The sequence below is a fragment of the Haliaeetus leucocephalus genome, unplaced genomic scaffold, assembly GCF_000737465.1.
Source record: "Haliaeetus leucocephalus isolate CR32 unplaced genomic scaffold, Haliaeetus_leucocephalus-4.0 Scaffold228, whole genome shotgun sequence".
In the NCBI taxonomy this organism is placed as follows: Eukaryota; Metazoa; Chordata; class Aves; order Accipitriformes; family Accipitridae; genus Haliaeetus; species Haliaeetus leucocephalus.
The window spans coordinates 14,260,431-14,279,969 of NW_010972664.1; the positions used below are offsets into that span (position 1 = coordinate 14,260,431).

The following is a 19,539-nucleotide window of genomic DNA, read 5'->3' on the forward strand; positions in this document are numbered from 1 at the left end:
GTTGTATGTTAGTACTCTAACTCTTCTATTGCTTTACAGATCAAAAGCACCTTTCAAATATTAATCACATAATAATATTTATAACCTGGCAAATATTGAAGGACTTGTCTAAGGCTACACAGTATTCAGAAGCAGGACACCTGGAACTTAACGTCTTTAATAATAGCTCTAAACCAGTAACAATTTCTCAGCAGAGAAGGGGGGCGGGGGGGTGTTGTTTGTTTTTTCCCAGCCTTTGAAGAGGATGTCAAACAATACTAACAACCTGGTTTCATCAGTATTGGACATTCAGTAATGGTCAATATTGGACGTTTCTGGTTTAGATATTAATATTTCAAACATTGCTATCTGCAATTCATTATTATCTTCAAAAAAACTCAGGCATATATATATATAAAAAAAATAATAAATAACAGCTCCAGAATGTGCTGGATTGCCATGTAAGAATGATTGCACATCCACAGAATTGAGAACATTTATTCTTTCAACTGTCTACCTGAGAATACTACAGAGTTCTCATTGTCCCTGTACATTTTTACCTTCTGTTCTTTAAATGGCTCTACAGCAGTGACACAAACCTCTTGTCCATCTAAGAAATCAAGGATGGAAAAAGCAATTTCACGTTGCATTGCTGTGTGAAATTTTGCTCCCTCTACAGAAAGGGGTTGAAAACTGCAATATAGAGTTTGCAGTTCAGTGCCATAAATCTTCTTTCCCCCGCCTTTGCAGAAGAAGATGGATTCCCATCTTTCATGAGCTTGTTTCTGAAGACAAAAGTATATTACGGATTGAAGGAAAGAGTGTCTGAGAAGATTCAAGTAGCTAGGGAGCTCTAGACTTTCAATATATTCAAGCAGAAGCAGCACATCTGTCCCCTTCTTTCTCCGTTTCTCCCTTTTTTTGTTTATTAATTTAGTGACTTGCTAGTACTCATGGTAGTTAGTTATTCGGTTTTATTCATAGGGTACCTGGGTGTTCTGAAGTCATGTGGTATCATCTACAGTAAATAGTGAAAGACATATGGTTTTCCTTTGTGAAGAGGTGTGCTGTGTGATTCAGGCGCTGCTTGGTTGAAAAAATGAGGAGATAGGCCTGGCCGGTCATTTCAGCTCTTGCCCTTACGATAAAATCAAACTAATTAGACCACACAATAAGAGAAAGTATGTCCACTTCCTTCTTATATCTCCTTATAGTCCTTAAGAACTTTCCTAAATGATGTATGAAGTACATGGATCTTGTAATGTAGCATGTAGTTCAGCTCAGGGGCCATTACCCATGCTTTTAAGCCACAAATCAAAATGGTTGTGGATACACTGGACATCTTTGTTCAAGGTCCTCCAGCTGTTGGCTTGTCTGGGGGCAAAACATAAAGGTGCTCTTCACTGCATAATGTAATATCCAGATGATTTTTGAAGTTACATGCTTTTTGTTCCTCATGTTCAGCTAGTTCAAGAATGAAACTTGTTTGTGGTTTTCCTGTATGATCAACCTGAAGTTAAATTAAGTCCTTAATGTAAGCTTTTGTATTTCAGATGTTTTGTGAGTTCCTTGTTTATCTTAATGTATTGGAGTAATTGCTAGAAATGGAGGGGCTCTATGTATAAAAGAACAGGTGACATTGATTGCTAGACCTATAACCTAGCTAGTTAGATTTTATGAAGGCCAAAAGATTATGTTGAGCTTGTTAATATCTAACAAAATTATTTTCTCCAGACTGCTCACTAAAATGAAATTTTTGCCCATCATTTTATTTACACTTATATAACAGAAAACCAGGTAGTAGGAGTTATTTTTTTGTTTTAAAAAAAGTTTCATATCCATCAATATTCTCCATGATGGAACTTGTTACCTGTAAATGGAGATTGTAAAGCGTACCTCTTTCCTGGGCTTCCACTGCTTTCAAGAAGTGATATAAATCACTGTCTGGGAGAACAATTAAAGACAATTATTGTTTGAAGTAAAACTAATTTAAAATACAGGCAAATTCTGGGAGTTTGATAATTTTATGGCTGGAACAAGACTTCTCTCAAAGGGTGAATGTCTGCTGCCGCACTGAGCCCTGCTAAATACTATTTGCCCCGAATTAACTTTTGTTTAGTTCTTTTGATAAGTGCGAACAGGTTAAGCCTTGTAAGTGCCTTTTTAGTATTCTATTTTTAATTCTTTGCAGTTCTTTGCTATGTTGTGCTTGCTTAAAGTAGCTGCATTCTCAGTGCCAAAAATGCCAATAACCTTACAAGTTTTAGTTTGACATGGTGGTTTTGTTACCTTGCGTAGCAGACGTATTGAGGATGTTTAGGCTAAAGAAGAGTATTTTCTGTATTAAACTGAGGTTGATTATGTAACAGTTAAAGCAGAACTGTTCTTCTTCTCATTTCCTTAGGTGCCCTGTTCCTTCAGCAAATTCTCTGTCTGATAAATCAAGGGATCACACAGATGATGATGATGAATACAAAATTCCATCTTCACATCCTGTAATACTGAACTCACAACCACCTCATGGTCATAATACAAAACCTCTTGCTCGGTAAGATCATTTAGCAGCCTTGAAGGCAATTTATTTACAAAACTTCTGCTTTTTCCAAAATTTAACTGGATTAAATATTTACAATGATGGTTAAACTTGCCTGCCTTCTAAAATGCCTTATCTTTTCAAGCTTGGATTACTTACGCCTCTGTTTCATCTGAACACCACCACAGTCATAAATCTGTGAAGTTCACTTTGTTTTATCTTTCTTGCATCAGAACTGGGTATTTTTTGCTGTTGAATACTATTTCTGCAGTTGATCCTTTTTTCCCTTCGGTTGAGGTTTTCAGAACTGACCAGGAGATTCAACCCTCACAACTCTCGCAAAGTGTAATTTTAAGGAGAATTGTGTGACGGAAGTTCCCAGTCAGCTTCGAAAATCTTAAACATTCACATTTCATGTAATTCATTTTGAGAAGCAGCGCAATACTAAAAAATATGTGAATTGGCAGCTGTATGTACATACTTTGATTCTCTTTTTGTCCCATGTGTGCTATGCCTTTTTAGCTTTTTGAGCCTGTTCCACAGCATATTTTCTTTGTGCTTCTCAGGAAGAGAACCTTTTTTTTAAACTCAGATGAAATATATCTCTTTTGCTTTAAATGTGTTCTAAATTAATAACTCCAAACTTTCACAGTTCTGAATTATTAATGGATTATGGCAAGGAGATTTGGAGCCAAGGGACATGACAACTGAGGTCTATGTCATTCCTGGTGAACTTATTGGACTTTGACTCATAAAAAAATCTGAATGTATGGAATTAAGAGAATAAGTCTTGGGAAAAAGAAGGGCCAATTCTCTACTGGTCTTGTAAACCAAAAGTATGATATTCAAGTATTGATCTAAAATGTTCAGACTCTTCTGCTATTGAAAAAATGCAGTGACATATTGCCATTCTTTCCTCTCTCTGTCAGAATGTAATGGCAAGGACCCACCATCAATAAAGCTCGACAAGTCTCTCATCCCAAAATTAGCCAATTATAATTCTTAGACCTCTTCAATCAGATTTTAGAACAGGTGCAAAAAAGGTCATAGTCTGATCACTCCTTGCATGCAGGTTAAAAAGTCTGTTTTTATTAGGAATGCTGATCCAACCTTCACTGTGTAAATGTGGATATTACACAGTTGTCTGAGCTTTATGATCTTGAGTACTTAAATTCCTATCTAATGTATGAGGCTTAAAAAAAAAAAAAAAGTTTAACTCTCAATGTTGGCCAAGCAAAAAAATGGGAAGGAAAAAAACCCCCAACTTTCCAAGGTCCTAATCCTTTTACCTGTGCCATTTTTTATCCAAGTGTGTTGTGCTTCTGCACGGTAATGTCTTTGTGTAACATGCGAAGTCGTTAATAGAGGCTGAGTTGCTTGCATGACTAGGGTTACACAGGATGTAGCATTTCTTAGCCAAGAATTCATCTGCAACAGAAGAGAGCAGTACGTGGGCAGATGACCTTGGCTTAGCAGCTTCCGAGGGCTATGTCTAGGTTAGCAAGTAGTGTGGTGCAGTAGGAGTGAGTCTGTAGAGGGGACCAGTTGACTCCAAGGATCCCACATCCACACTGCATGTTTTGGGAAGTTTGGGATTCAGACGAGCCCTAACATGGTCCTGTGGCTGGAGTACCGTTTACTAATTGCAGCACGTTGGTTGAGCTCCTGCAGGACATCTGTTCAGTTAACATCGTTGTTGTGGTTTAACCCCAGCCCAGCCAGCACCTACGCACCACACAGGTGCTCGCTCGCTCCTCCCTGCTCCCAGTGGGATGGGGAGGAGAATCAAAAAGAGAAGTAGAACTCATGGGTTGAGCTAAGAATGGTTTAATAACTAAAGTAAAATAAAATGCAATAACAATAATAATAAAATATAGTAATAATAATTGAAATGAGAAGGAATATAATGGGTGGGGGGTGGGGAGAGAAATAAAACCCAAGAAAAGACAAGTGATGCACAATGCAATTGCTCACTACCTGCTGAGTGATGCCCAAGCAGCGATCCACCCCTCCTGGCCAGCTCCCCCCAGTTCTATACTGAGCACAGCGTTCTGTGGTATGGAATATCCCTTTGGCTAGCTCGGGCCAGCTGTCCTGGCTCTGCTCCCTCCCAGCTTCTTGTACACCTGCTTGCTGGCAGAGCACAGGAAACCGAAAAATCCTTACCTTAGGATAAGCCCTACTTAGCAACAGCTAAAACATCGGTGTGTTACCAACATTATTCTCACACTAAATCCAAAACACACTGTACCAGCTACTAAGAAGAAAATTAACTCTACCCCAGCCGAAACCAGGACAGTCATCCAGAAACAATTGAGTCTGCATGTTCTGAGACCTTTTTGCAATGTAAACCAGTGTAAAAAGTGCTGTAAGTGGGAATGACTTGTGGAGATTTGTTTCAATTGATACTCCTGACCTGGACTAAAATGCTAATATCCAGATGCACCCTGAAAGATTTCTTGAGAAAATAACCAACTGGAAAACCAGAAACTTGTCATTTTCTTATATCCTTCTTTTGCAGAAAAAAGAGTTGAGTGCTTTCAGTTGGCTGGTACAGGATGTCAGCAGGCCATTAGAATTACTAAAAGAGGCTGTAGATGGAAAGCTGATTTCAAAGGTTTTTTCTAGTTTTTAGTTTATTTTTTAGCTAGCATACTTGGTTTTGCACTTACAGTGGGCTTTTTTAGCATTAATCCAGGACTTGCTACAGAGAAAATACCTCAGTTTGCCATTCACATTGCTCTATGATTAAAACCACCAACTCATTTTATAATATATTCTGATAAGAATTTTAACTTGAAACAAATCATTCTCCTAAGCGTTAAAAAAAAAAAAAAAATTTGTTGAATATTTGTGTATGAATATATATGATGTTCCATATACTTAAAATGTCTCCTTTTAGCTAATGTCGCTGCTTAGATGTGAAAGCTGAGATAAAGCTTTCAAAAAGAATCTTGGTTCTGGTTGGTGGTGTATTCTTTTAATGTACTACTTTTAATCTCATGGGGAGGTGAGTGTCAATAAAAGCTTAACTTTTCAGTATTGTTTAGCAAAACTGTTACCAACAATCTTTTTCTTTTTTAATTGTCATAAATTTTTAGCACCTTTCAGTTCTGTCCCTGTCTCTTACCGCTTTCCTCAGTGTTGCTTCCTCAGTTCTTGGATAGTACTTAAGAGTTTTCTGTAAACTGAAGAGCCTACAAAATTTCTTCTGGATGTTTTATAATTTAGGAGCTGTGTAATACTTCCATCCTACCCCCAAATTTGTATTGCCTCTAAGACTTTTTGCTCTTTTACCAGTAGATACGACAATGCTAAAAATATTACGAGAATAAAACAAAAAATTACTCACAGTCTTATTTTCTGGCAGCTCAGTTAATTGTCTGGTTTGTTACAGCTGATCATCTCTTCCCAGGTATGGGGCAAGTTCAGCAATAAGAAATGGAGGGAAAGAATTTCAGCATTACTAATTAGACTACTACTAGAAGAATGATACATTATTATATTCACTATCTTTTCCTAATAAAGCTTTTTCCAAAAGGAAAAGGACAAAGGCTTGCTTGTTAGTACTCACTTGCTGCCCTTCTTTCTGGTGTTTACTGTTGATGTAAACAGGTATTTTAGCATGATTTGTAAACTGAACACTTAACTGGGCTCATTATGACCTGAATACTCTGAAGTGGTGCGATGTTAAATTATCTTCCTGCCTGTGTCTGGTTAGATTATTGAAAATGCAGAATAGATTCAAATTAAAGTAGAAAATATTCTCAAGTTATTTAGTATATGTGCTGAGGAGTCAAAGAAAGTGTTGCGTCCGCTGCATTTGAGAGATTGAACCAATCTAATTTCAAAGATAGAAGCAACACTTCCTCTACCACTTCCCTGGGGAAATTAATTCATAACAAAATAGCTCTTACCATTAGTCTTTTTGTTTTGTTTTATTTTTTAAGTCTTGTAATTATTCTTACATTTGTTTCATTATTCCTTGTTACAACTCTTGGGACCACAAACACAATTTCACTTCCTCTTTCCTGTTTATATATTTTAAATGATTCCAGACCTTTATTCATTCCTCCTTTCCATATGGCCAAAGCTGATAGGTTTATTAATGTTCATACTATTGGTATAAACCCAAGATCTGAAATTTTAGCTGTATATAGCTCTAGCAGATTTGCCAGTATTTAGTAATAATGGTGCATGGTGGGTTGGGATTTTTATTTTTAAGCTGGAATTGTTTAGCACAGTGGCCTTTTTCCAGAGAAACTCTCTGGTTCTTTCTGAATATGCAGGGTCCACAGTACCAATGACAGGAGTAATTTCCCAGTTCTTTCACATTAATTAAAACAATATTTACTATTATGAAAAGGCTTTTGTTCTGTGTTTTTCCCTGCTGTATTTGGACAGAGTCACCTTACAAAAATAATCTCCAGTATTTTTCTGACAAGATTCTAGGCAACTTTGTACTGTTTGGATTAGATGATTTTCATATTTAATTTGATACTCTTGTTTGATTTTGAGGGCGTAATATGCTTCCATTTTAAAAAATCAGTAAACTGTGGTAGAAGTGTCAGTGAGACTCAGCTTTTTGATACAGAAATGAATAGGTGCCTGCAAAACTGCTTTAGCTAGTTCAATTTTTTTTTTTAATGTTTGGCTAAGAGTTTATTTGAAATTTGTTATTGCTAGTGGTGTGTTGTGGTGTTCTGTTTGGGGTTTTTTTTGTTGTTTTGTTTTATTTTGTATTTTGTTTAATGACTCTTCTGTGTACTTCAGTGTGGGTAATTATGAAAACCCACATTTCCCTTTATCATGTTTCTGCTATGGAAAATTCAACAGCTGGGAAGGTGAAATTGGATTGAGTCTGTGGCTTAACTGTGTGAATAAACTAATGAATGACCTGAGCTCTGAAGTAAGGACTATGTTTAATGTTAGTTCTTCCTCTATCTTGTATTGCAGCCTTGAGTAAGTTAAGCCATGTCAGTATCCCACCAAGAAAGGAGTATAATCCTGCAGAGCAGTTTTATTGATGGTTAACCAGTATCTGGTCTCAATATAAAAAGCGTAAATTTTAAAATTGGTGCATCTTATTATCTTTCATTCATTTCCATATAGTGAACTGCCAGCTCAGGTGCTTCATCATTCTGGGAATTAATACTTGGATAACTGGTTGATTGCTTCCTGTTTAATGTCTGTCTTCAGGGTGTGTGAGAATGGTCAATGTGCTGGAGTAACGAATGGAACACACAGTACTGCTTCTGAGATGAAGAAATCAAAACACCCAGAGTTAGGTATGTTCTTATTTTCCACTATTTAGCAAGAAAATTTACTCTGTGCTCTTCTAGGGGTACAGCAAGAAAACATTCACTTCTTGTGATTGTGTCATTCAGGAGATGTCTATGATGCACCTACTGTTCCGGTACCTTTGCCACCTGCACGACCTCCTACCAGAGACAACCCAAAACACAGCTCTTTGCTCAACAGGACACCCTCCGATTATGATCTTCTGGTGCCCCCTTTAGGTTGCAGACTTTTTGCTGATTACATTTAATGGTTAACATTGCCTAGATGAACCAAATGCCATGTTCATTGAATAACAACCAATGTTGAGTATGTTAAGAGTACCAAACAAGCTATGGGCTAAATATTACAACTGTAAGTCAATATTTGTGTCAATGATCTGTACTCAGTATCTGTCTGCAAGCCCTCATGCAAGACAGACAAAAAGGCGTACTAAATCTGTATTCAAACTATAAAGAAAAGCAAAACCATTTTCTCTAAAAAAAAAAAATTACAATTTTTTGTCCCTTAGCAGGAAGTTTGAGCATTGCCATTTAATGCAAGAGTGGAGGGCTTTTCCTATTGTAGCTTAACTCCATTTTTTCAATCAAATACAAAGAAGAATGCCGAAGAGGTTGTATTTTAAGTCAAAGAAAACAAAATTAAATTAATAAGTTTATTTCTGATTTTCTCCACTATCAAGGGACAGTTCAAAACTCCCTGCTGCCTACAGTCACCAAAAGCTATCATTTCCAACCCTGATTTCTGTTCTGTTCTACACAAAAGTCAGTGAGCTCTGCATTATATACAAGGGCTGTGCTTGGCCACTGCCCATGCCCTTATTGACAAACTCAGCTGCATGATTGTATCTGTGTATGTCATCATCCAATTTTCTGGTTCCATAAAACCTTTTGAACATTTGCTATGTTCTTGCACTATACTCTCTCTGGTCCCTGAAGTGTTCCTGAGTTGTGGGAGTACATAGAATTGAAGGCAGAAGAATGCGTAGAAATCACACTGCTTGGTAATTCTAGCCCTGTCTGCATCACCTTTGTGTAGGGGGTACATTCTTTTGCCAAGCTCTAGAAAATTCAGTTTATATCTGGGGTCAGAGCTTTAGAACAGCAGATAAAGATAATACACAGTATAAATGTAGCAGATTCAACGTAGTCAGCATTGGTGTTTGAATATAAATATATTTGCTTAACCACTGAAACATAGCTGTTATTCTTCAATGATATTCAGTGAAGCTTGCATTATAATATACTCTTTGCAACTAAGCCACTAAAAGAAATCTCTCCCCCCATCACAGAAAAGAAACTGAGCACTGCAAAAGGTCATTCAGAGCATGTTTTAGAAGAGGATTGTGCACAGTAGGAGTCAGGTTTACAATTTCATTATTGGAGTCACTGAACTGCTAGATGAACCCTAGGAGTAAAGGCCTCAGAAAAAAAAAAATTAAGCTTCACTCTTTATTCTACAGTTCTTAATGAAGTTTTGCTCATCTAATAATTCTTTTCTAAAATGCAGGTGAAGATGCATTTGATAACTCACCCCCTTCGCTACCGCCACCACCACCACCTGCTCGGCACAGCATGATTGAGCAGACAAAACCTGCTGGCTCAGGAAGCCGACCTCCTTCGGGACATGAACTGTTCCTTCATTCTGGTAGGAATACAATGGAAACAAGATATTTTATTTCATTTTGCTTTACTTCAGAAGCTTATCTGTTCCGTGATAAAGTTGTCATCAGGCTTCAGAAGTCTCTTTTGTCTTTACTTCATTATACAAAATGTTAAAAAGAGGTGGTTTTTAATGGTGGAGATGAAACAACTCAATATAAAAAGACTTCACTTTTTGTTGTCACTAAGTAATGATATAAGGTCAATATGTCTATACCAAGCTAGACATTTTGGTAAATTGTATTTTTCTAGTAAGAGTTATTACTTGTGAAGTGCCAAGTTTTGTGTTGTAATCTGTGATACTAGTCTGTATCCTTTTATCAACTCCATTCTTTTCTATAGTAAAACATAATTAATGGAGTTTATTTTCAAGTTGGAACTTGGGGAAAAACTAGAAAATAAGGGAAAAAAAATCCTGTTTTGTTAGAACTGTTGTAAAATTTTGCTGCAAAACTATATTAATTGTGAACACAGTTGCAGGTGCCTGTGGTTCATAACCTTTTTGATAAGTCAGGTGTTCACCTATCTCTCCCCACGAATCACTGTGACGCTTTTTCAGTCTGGTATTTTGCTTGTAAAAGATATAAAAGCTATATTCACAATTTACGATTTTTGTCTTTGAGTTGAGAAGTATTTGATTGTCAGGCTAATTAAGTTGAATATATTTGCTGCTGCTGATACAGATTACAACAGGATTTTTGTGGGTTATAGTGCATGTCTGTGAAGCGGCGCTTTTTTCTCTGTGGAAGCTTGCAAAGGATGTTGGTGTCTTGAAGTTTACCTGTCCCAGGAATATTTTCAGTGATTATCTACCTTGCAGTGTGGTTTAGATGTCTTTCTCCTCCTGTCTGCTTTTCTTAGAAGCTGCATGGAAAGGAATAAAATGAAATGTTTTGGTGGTAGTGTTGCAGGAAGGCCAGAATGTAGATGACAAGCAGTCCTGTGCAACTCCATAATGGTCTGGCAGGTTGTCGGGTGTTTGGCTGACCTTTCTTTTACGGAATGTTTTTATTATGTATTTTTTTGCCACCAGTCAAGGCCTGACATCGGGTAATTTGCCAAAACTGTGTATACTTTAAAATGCAAATTCAGCTCAGTTTGTTACTTTCTCATATAAGCCTCTGAATGCATCCAGGTAAAAAGACAGCGTGTTACAGGATGTAAAGGTTGATCTTCATAAATACAGGGCCAGGAATTAATTTATCTTCTACACTTCAAAACAAAAATTATGTAATCGTCAGCAGTCCAGTCTGAATGGGTGGCTCAACTCTGTCATCTGATGCAGAAACACACACTGCACCATTCAGTTAATGGGAATGGAGGGGAAAAATAGAAGCCCTCACACATAGACGCACACAAGCTCTGTCTGTCTGTGTGCAGTTCCCAGAAACGTGCAGAGTTTTAAATTATTAAATGTTATTTCCAAATAATTTTAAGAAGCATCACTGATAGTGTTAAAAAACATTTAATAGCTTATAATTAAAAATCTGGAAAATGTCTCTACGACCATGTATTGTTCATATTTGCACAGTGAATATAATCTTACAGCAGCAGTTTTCATTAATCTTAGAAGGGTATAAATCTTCTTAGGCATACGTGGTTGTGTGGATTGGTCTTTTTTTATTCATATGGTATTTCTAAAGGCATATTACTCACTTTGCATCTTGTCAGATAAACTGCTGTAGATGATTTATGATGCGTTTTTGATGATTGGTTTCATACAAGTCTTGGGGGTGATTTCTCAGCTATCCATCAGAGCCTGTCAGATTAGAATAATAATCTCATCATCAACAACAGCAAAAAGTTGCACTCACATACAAACACTGTTACGAGCCCGGAGCAGAAGCGAGGTCCAGGATGATGTTAGCACTTGCTCAGCTGCATCCTCAATAGCCAAGGAAAAAAAAAAAAACCCAAACAAAAAAAACAGGAAGACACAATATGCCAGGACTATATATTTCTTTCCTTTTTTTAAATTCTGTTCCTGTAATCAGCAGAGAGAACTGAAAAGCCTAGTTCACAGCCTTTACCAGTCCTGGTAATATTTACCCATAGCGGGGACACTGTGAATAGGAAATCTGCCCTGCAGTCTTTGTGAACTGCAAAGCATAGAGGTGTTACGAAGCTCTAACCAAACTGATTAGTTGGGATATTTCTAATTCTGCTGCTTCAGGCTTTGCAACCTCTTCTATACTTTGCCAGGCACAATCCTAGCACTGTCAGGATTGGGTAATCAAAAGGTACCTCATGGATGTAGACAGAAGAGCCATGGTCAGTGCAGGATGCCTTTGAGCTGTGCTCTTGTTTTTGTCAACTGAAGACGTAGTTACATGTCTACTGTGCAAGTGTTGAATTTGGATGTATGTGTGCATATGCACGTGCTCTGGGGGAACACCTCTGTTCGGATTCATGGCTCCTCTGTCTGAAGGGAGGCTATGCTAAGCCTAACTTCTATGCATCAGGCCTCCCCAGATAATAATTCTAATTATTCTAAGAGACCTTTTTGATTCTGTTATTACAGATCCCCATTTTGATCCGATAACTGGTCATGTTCCTTTGCCACCTGCTCGTAGAGTAACTGGAGAAAACGTCAAAACAAATAGGACATCTCAAGACTATGATCAACTTCCTGCCTCTTCAGGTAAGGTAGAAAACTGTTCTTGTAGACAATTACAACTTTATGAAGCAAATAACTTTAATCCATAATGTCCATTGAGGTTTTTGTCATTCCTGGCAACAAACTGCTCTACAAAAATATGAAATCATCAAAGGATAAGAGATTAAAGTTCTTCAGTAAAGGTAGAAGTGGCTACCTGTTGTCTGTAGGTGTAGATATTACGACATCAGTGTCACTAGCTGCCAGACTGAATACTTATGTGAGTTCTAGTGTTCCTTATTTTTTGAGAAAGGCAGAGATTTTTCTGCCACTTTTAAAGCTCACAAGAGATAAGAAGTCCTGCAGGGACCACATGCATCTCACTTCCATCTTTGTTTCATTGCTCTTAAAAAAAAAAGAAGTAACTTCACTCTCTAAAGTATTACTATTTTCTGGTCTTTTTTGCTAATATGTTTGTCTAAACTGCTAAGAAAATTTAATTTTTTTTTTTTAAAGAAAATAACAAGAACCAAAACCAATTAAAATTCAGTCTTCCATTTGCAAAGGAACAGGTAGAATAGAAGCAATTCTTATGCCATAGAAATTTTGCTTATGGTTTTAAGGCAACACGAATAGTATTTAAAGGAAAGCTACTCAAATTAGTTAAAACAATAACAATATTTACCTGTATTTCAAAAGTACTTTCACCAATTTTTAGAGAAATTTTCTTTTAATTAGATGTGCTTGATATATGGGGAAGGGAGAGGATTGTTCCACCTGCATTATTTTGCTTTGTGGAAAGACCACACCAAAAAAGAGCCGAGTGATGCTTTGAACCTTTATTCATTCTCCAGATAAGACACAATTGTGCATGAAAACTCTTTTCTGATGCATAAAGAAAGGGAGAGACTTACTTCTCTAGTTTTTCATTTCTAATGATCACCGGTGTTTAATTGCAACAATCACAAGTGGAAAAATGATAAGATTTTTTTAAAAGTAATTGTATCTCTCCTTCTCAGGAATACGTAGTTCTATTCTGCTGGGGTATAAGAAAGAAAGAATGTCTTTTTCCAGCTTAAAATACAGGGGAAATTAAGTAAGCCTGAAGAGTGCTACAGAATTTTTAATGAATAGGACATTTGAGAATTAGTGTGATGCCGTTGGTAAATAGTAGCACTTTGGGGAGGATACCTCTACTATAACAGTGTTTCTCTTTTTTCCCCTCATTGTTAGGGGGAAAAAAAATTTGTTTTATAATGTATGTTTTATATGTGACACTGAGAGGGATCTATTTGTCTTAGAATGTTAACCTGATTTATTTAAGGCATTTTAAATTCTTTTATAATACAAACTATGACAGTGATATAACTACCTTTCTAAAGCTACAGATTTTTCCTGCAATTCTTGCAATTCTGTGGCAGAACAATTTTTAATTTTCCTAAATTACTGTAAGATGCTTGCTACTTAAGATCTTGGAGCTTTCTGTTGTCACTTAATAAATACTTGCCTGTCTGTATGTTTCCCACAGCCATCTTCTAAAACACCCACATGTGTCGACCTTTGCTATAAATATCATTCTAAATCAGCATGATGTACAGCAAGATATTCAATTTAATTTCAATTAAATGAAAACTATGTGATAGATCATGTCATACTTTTAATTGGAAAGTTGTTTTTACAGTGGCAGTAATTCCATTGAACAGAACTGATGAGCTTCAGGATGAACCGATTCACCTTCATCTATGATTTAAAAAGACAATGCAGGGAGTGTAACTATTCAGAACTTTGGTTTTTGCATTTATTCTGAACCAATCAGTACACTTAGGAAGTTCTTCATTTCAGCCCTTTTGTATGGTGATTCTTTGAACTAGCTGGAAAGGAAATGTAGTTCACTCTAAAATCCAATTATAATTTAGCCACTGGCTCCCTAGAGTAGCATGGGGAGTCCTTTAACTTCTGTGCTTCGGTTTGACTGTTTTTAAGATCGCTGTCATGATGTTTAACTGAATCGCTAACGTGTAATGACAAATTTATTCTAATTCAGCAATGTATTCAGCATTAAACACTTAAGAAATAGTTCTCAGCTATGCACCTAACTATCCCAAAGGCATGGTTTTTCAAACTTCTTAAATACAACTTTTTAAAATTATTACAATAAAAGAGCAGGAGATATTGCTAATAGTTAGTATATTTTACCTAAGCACAGCCAATGATATGTGGGAAAAGTAGAAGAAAATTAGGCCTCTAATATAGATGTCTGCTGTATTTTACTGAATTTAGCTATTCTGTAAGTGGATTCAGATGGCTAGTTAAGTATATTTGTCTGCTGCCTATTCATTCACCTGGCCTTATTAAAGCACTTGCATGCAAATTTAAATTCCTTTACGTGGAAACGTTAGGGGGAGGGTGACCCATATCAGTAATGGGTGGATTTCAGTTAACCCTGGGGGGAATAATGTGCCACAGTAATGCAAAATGTGAAGATTATACCTAACAGCTTGATGGACCAATGTGTCCTTCCTCACTTTCTCCCTGCTCTCTCAGTTCCTCAGTATAGATGTCCCCTGGCTGTGCTTTGTTCCTGTACCCCAGTTAGATTAGATGTAGCTGCTCGCCACTGCTCCACAGAGAGCCTTGTGCAACAAGCCTTCGTCACCTGCTTCTCTGATGCTTCTCAGTCTGTCGGTGAAAGACTGTCGAACATACAGAAGCAGCAAGGGAAGAAAAGAGGAGGGCCATTTCACAGCAGAGAGGAATAGGCAGTTGGCATCATTACAGATATCCTCTTCCCACTGTGCCACAGAGGTCTCAGCTTACAACTTTTTCTGCGCTTTTTAAACAATTATTAAATAAGCCGGTGTCTGCCTTTATACTAACCCATTACCTGAGGGTCAGATGTAGTGCTGAAGTACTGAAATGTGAGTGATAGAGGAAGCTCCTTGCTATACAAACTGTTAATTGAATTACGCAATTAGAAAATATATTTGAATTTTTAGTTAAGCATCCATGGTGGCTAAAACATCAGAGAGGATGGGAGGTTGGGAAGGAAATTCCTGCTTAAATACGTCTATCTCAGTGTCCAGATGGATATGCAGCTTAGGCTTAGTATCTTTAAGCTCAGGATCCAATGTGATACCCAGCTTCAGCTAAAATTTTATACGGATGTGAAGATACTGAAAGAGATGTCAGCACTTAAAAAAAATAATAACGGGAATTGAGATAGAGAGGGCTGAAGATCTTAAAGTATCTGTGCTATAGAGAGATGTCACTGTAGTGAGAATAAAATGCCTATGCTGCAAATCTGCTGACAGAATTAAAAATGACCTTTGCAAATGATGTGATTGCTGAAGCTTCCAAACAAACCTTATTAAGCAAACTGAAGGTTTTATACAAGAAATAACTTCAGTTTTAAGCCTGTATTGGACTGGGTAGAGCAAAAATCATCTCTTGTAACATACGCACAGAAGGATCTGATCTATGCATAAGGAATTTCTTCTGTACTTCAAGCCCAGAGAAAAATGTACAATTTGCAAATTAAAATTTTTTCATCCTCTATACAAGTGAAGTCCATAATGAAGTGTGCATATTAAAACAGTTTGAAATGTTTTCGAAAGAAAACTGATTGTTTTTAACATCATATACCATTATTTTAAACATAGAGAATATTCTTCTGTTACAGTCTTGAGTTTTCTAAAATAAGTGAAATGAGAAATTTGAACTTGTTTCTGATTTGGGTTTTGGTGATTAACCACATTTCCTGAGCTGTAGTTAATTTGTCAAACCAGTGTGTTTCATGGATCTTCCACACCTTCAAAGCAGGTTTGGATCTGCTTCAGGTGTGTTTACTAGAATGTATGATGTTTATATAATTCTTTTCATCTTCAGAGAGAAAAAAATCATAACAAATACGAAATAGCCATTACTTATCTGTAGGTTGTGTCATAACTATTTGCAAGGAAAATAGGTAATGAATTAGAATGAAATTAAACTTAGCACCTTACTGTAAATTTTTAATCAAATTACTCTCATCCATTTGTTATATGAATATCGTCATCTTGCTAAAAGTACTACTTGCTTATCTTTTCTGAATTAAGAAATGGAATTGAAATTTATAGCAACGCTTCATCTGAATGCATGGAAACTAAGTTGAGAGAAAAATACACCTTGATTAGACGTGCACTAATGTGAACTATTTTCATTCATCTGAAGTGTTTAATGCATTCTGTTGAGTTACAGTTTTCTTTATCCAGTGTTACGATAAGGTAGCATGTTGTAACAGCAATACTAGAAATACAATATTCTTTCACCACTAAAAAACTGTCTCTGAAATACTTAATACTGCAAAATGCCGTTGCTGTCAGTGTAAGCAAACAGGAAGTATCACAGCCAGAAATTCCTTTAATTTAGCTATCAAAGTCACTGTTGATGGAACTTTTAGAACCCTTTTTGAAGGATTAAAGATTTTTTTTTTTTTTAATTTCTTTGCTCTTGAAAGTGTTTTCTGCTCTATGTCTGCTTGTATTTAAGCTTCTTATTGTGGAATCAGTGAGGATAAAGAGGTTTCAGTAAAGTACCAAGTTTACTTGAGCACGAAACTCTTGACTCTGAGAAGATCAGTAAGTTTGAATATTAGCTTTTTTCATCAGCACATCATGATTCTTAGCACCCACATTAGCTGTGAAGGTAACCTTTCCACAGAAGAGAAGGAAAGGGGAGATACTTCCAATGCAGGACTGGAGACGGAAGATCGTCTTCTGTTCTCACTGCTGAAAATAATTGGACTAGAGGTTTTTTTGAGAAACCAGTTATTTCTGTAGTTATATGTAGCTGCTATGCATGAAATAAACTGCAATTGACTGAACAGAATCTGCAAGATGTACCAAAAAGTGAAGGATTTTTCTCCCTCAGGCATATTTGTTTGGATTCCTTTTCCACACAGCTTATGGTCCTGAATAAAATTGTGATCAAATTTGTTGTGTTTTTTTTTAAAACACACTAAGAAAAAGTTCTCAAACTGTGGGTTGAGAGTAGAGAGACTTTATAATTTTGACTGGCTATTTTCATCATCTTTGCTGTTTCATCACACTTTCTTTTTCTGCCAGCTTTGGGTAATTCAGACTGTAACTTGCATGTTCCTATCCTATTATTAAAATAGTATTTCACTACATTATTTCCATTTTGGATGCTCCTGAGGAATTCAGCTTCTCTCTGAATTTTAAAATGAGCGATACCAGTGAATTAAAATATCTCTTCATGTTTCTTTAGAATTTTACTTTTTAAACTGCTTCACCAGGCGTGACCTACCTATAACACAATTTTAAGCCAATTTGTAATGATTTCTATCTCCTTTATTTGAAACAGATGGTTCACAAGCACCAGCCAGGCCCCCTAAACCACTTCCTCGGAGGACTGCACCAGAAATACACCACAGGAAAGCATACAGCTCTGACAGTTCCACAGAAAATGTGGATGCAAAAATTGCGAAACTTATGGGAGAGGGCTACTCCTTTGAAGAAGTCAAGAGGGCACTTGAAATTGCCCAGAATAATGTTGACGTGGCCCGTAGTATTTTAAGAGAGTTTGTCTGTTTTCCTCCACCGGTCTCCCCACGTCTCAATCTATAGCAGCGTCAAGATTTTCTTGGAGCATGTGCATTCTACATTATACACGTGTGGATTGGGGAGTGAGAGAAAGAAGAGAATGGAATATTTTTCTTTCATCCTTAGTAGAAGGGTGTTTGTTTCCAGCCGTTTATCAAAGGCTCATGGCTGCTCTGATCAAGACTTATAAATATGCTGAGGCTTATGTATTTTTGCTAGCCATACTTTTTTAAATCAGGGTTGAACTGACAAAATAATTTAAAGAAGTTTACTTCCCTAGAACTTTTAATCTGTGAAATGCTTTTTCTTGTTTACAAGTTGGCAAGTTACAGTTTTCTAGTTGATGCCTGTACTATGTTCCTGTTCGTATTCCCTTGTACCTTGTGGTCAGTTCTGCTGTAGCATTCCCAACAGTTTCCATGCTGACCACCCCATCAACTAAATCATCACTTTCCAGAAGTTCTGTTTTGTTTTTTTTTTTCTCTTACAAGATGCTTTAATTGTTTTTTTTTGCATTTCAGCTCATCAAATGCAAAAAGTATGTGGCCTTCACTACTGATTTTTTTTTTCTTCTGAGATTCCTTTGCTTTTGAGAGAGGAAATATCTGAATGTAAAATGCATTATTCTGTCTATGAACTGCCTTTTTAAAGGTATTTTGACAGTAATGTTGGGCAGCTTTCTGTTTAACATGAATTCCATGACCTGTAGTCCTCAAGGTCTTTTATACACAGTTTCCACAAAAAAATCCCAACCAACAAATAAAACACTTCATGCAGCAGTAATACTGAGTTCTAACATGTAAAAGCTCTTTCAAATTTGAGTATTTGATTGCAAATGTTCAAAAAGCCAAATGCACGTGATAATACTGTGTTTTGATTACACGCTAATGGCACCAGTTCTATATGACCTATGTAAACTGAGGCATACCAGACTAGAAGGAATCTTTTTGAATCATATTAATGGTATTCAGGTAAATTCCAGTTCTAGCTTCTGTAAAGTAGAATACAGTTAATTTTTTGTTTGAGTGATTATCCTGTGGTTCATTGTGGCTTGGATCAGTTTGTATTAACATGGAAACTTTAAATCTTTGATGCACTGTTAATTCCTAATGCTACTGTAGCAATATTTTTTGCAAAATTCTTTAGTAACCTCCTCCTCTGTACACTTTATTATTCTCAAGTATGTGTTTAATACCCAAATTCATTCACTGTCTTTCTAGCTGCTTAGTTGGAAACACATTTTTTCTTTACGTGGTTAGTGATACTCCAGGCTTTGATGTTTTATTTTTGAGCCCAAATTGATGCAAGCCAAATTAAAAATCTTCCCAATTTTAGAAAAGAGAGAAGACAACTCTTGCTCTTATTACACTGAAAGAGTCCAAATCTTTCCAGAATAATTCTTAAGATTGCTGCTTTCTTGGTTTTTTTAGGAAACTTTGAAATCTTCTTTTATTACTGTTGAAAAGATAAAACCATGTGGTGGTTAGAATATTTTTCACATTTTGAGATGTGACCAGTATATGAGAATTTTCACAGTGTGCTAAGCTGGGTGTGAGGTATATATTTATTGTTCCCTTTCAGCTGTCAGTGTTCTCCTTCACTCGGAGCAAGTGGTGAAAGTTATATCACTTACAGGTTCAGATCTCAGCAGCCAATGCATTTGTTTTCAAGATTTATTTCTTTTTTAAAGACAGCAAATGGCTGAGTTGCAGGATTCAAAATAACTGGGAACACCCAGTGGAAATTACTGTGATATCTCAAAGTCCATCATTTCATCAAAGAACTTATTCTTAAAACCAATTAAATAAATTATTTTGTAGCATCACAAAGCATAGTATGGATATCATTAATCTGCTTCAGTGATAAAAGATG

At 36.5% G+C, this 19,539-nt stretch overlaps 1 protein-coding gene across 2 annotated transcripts in view; it reads left to right on the top strand.

The window, feature by feature from the left end:
• Positions 1-18,510, top strand: part of CBLB (Cbl proto-oncogene B, E3 ubiquitin protein ligase) — a 133,357-nt gene extending 114,847 nt beyond the window's left edge. The window contains exons 13-18 of one of the 2 annotated variants that reach the window (XM_010567323.1): positions 2,384-2,527; positions 7,712-7,811; positions 7,896-8,031; positions 9,320-9,457; positions 11,993-12,112; positions 17,429-18,510. In XM_010567323.1, coding sequence (XP_010565625.1) covers positions 2,384-2,527; positions 7,712-7,811; positions 7,896-8,031; positions 9,320-9,457; positions 11,993-12,112; positions 17,429-17,691 — 901 coding nt within the window. In that variant the 3' untranslated portion in view covers positions 17,692-18,510. The remainder of the gene's footprint in view (positions 1-2,383; positions 2,528-7,711; positions 7,812-7,895; positions 8,032-9,319; positions 9,458-11,992; positions 12,113-17,428) is intronic. The other variant, XM_010567322.1, reaches the window with a different exon arrangement.
• Positions 18,511-19,539: the final 1,029 nt, after the last annotated feature.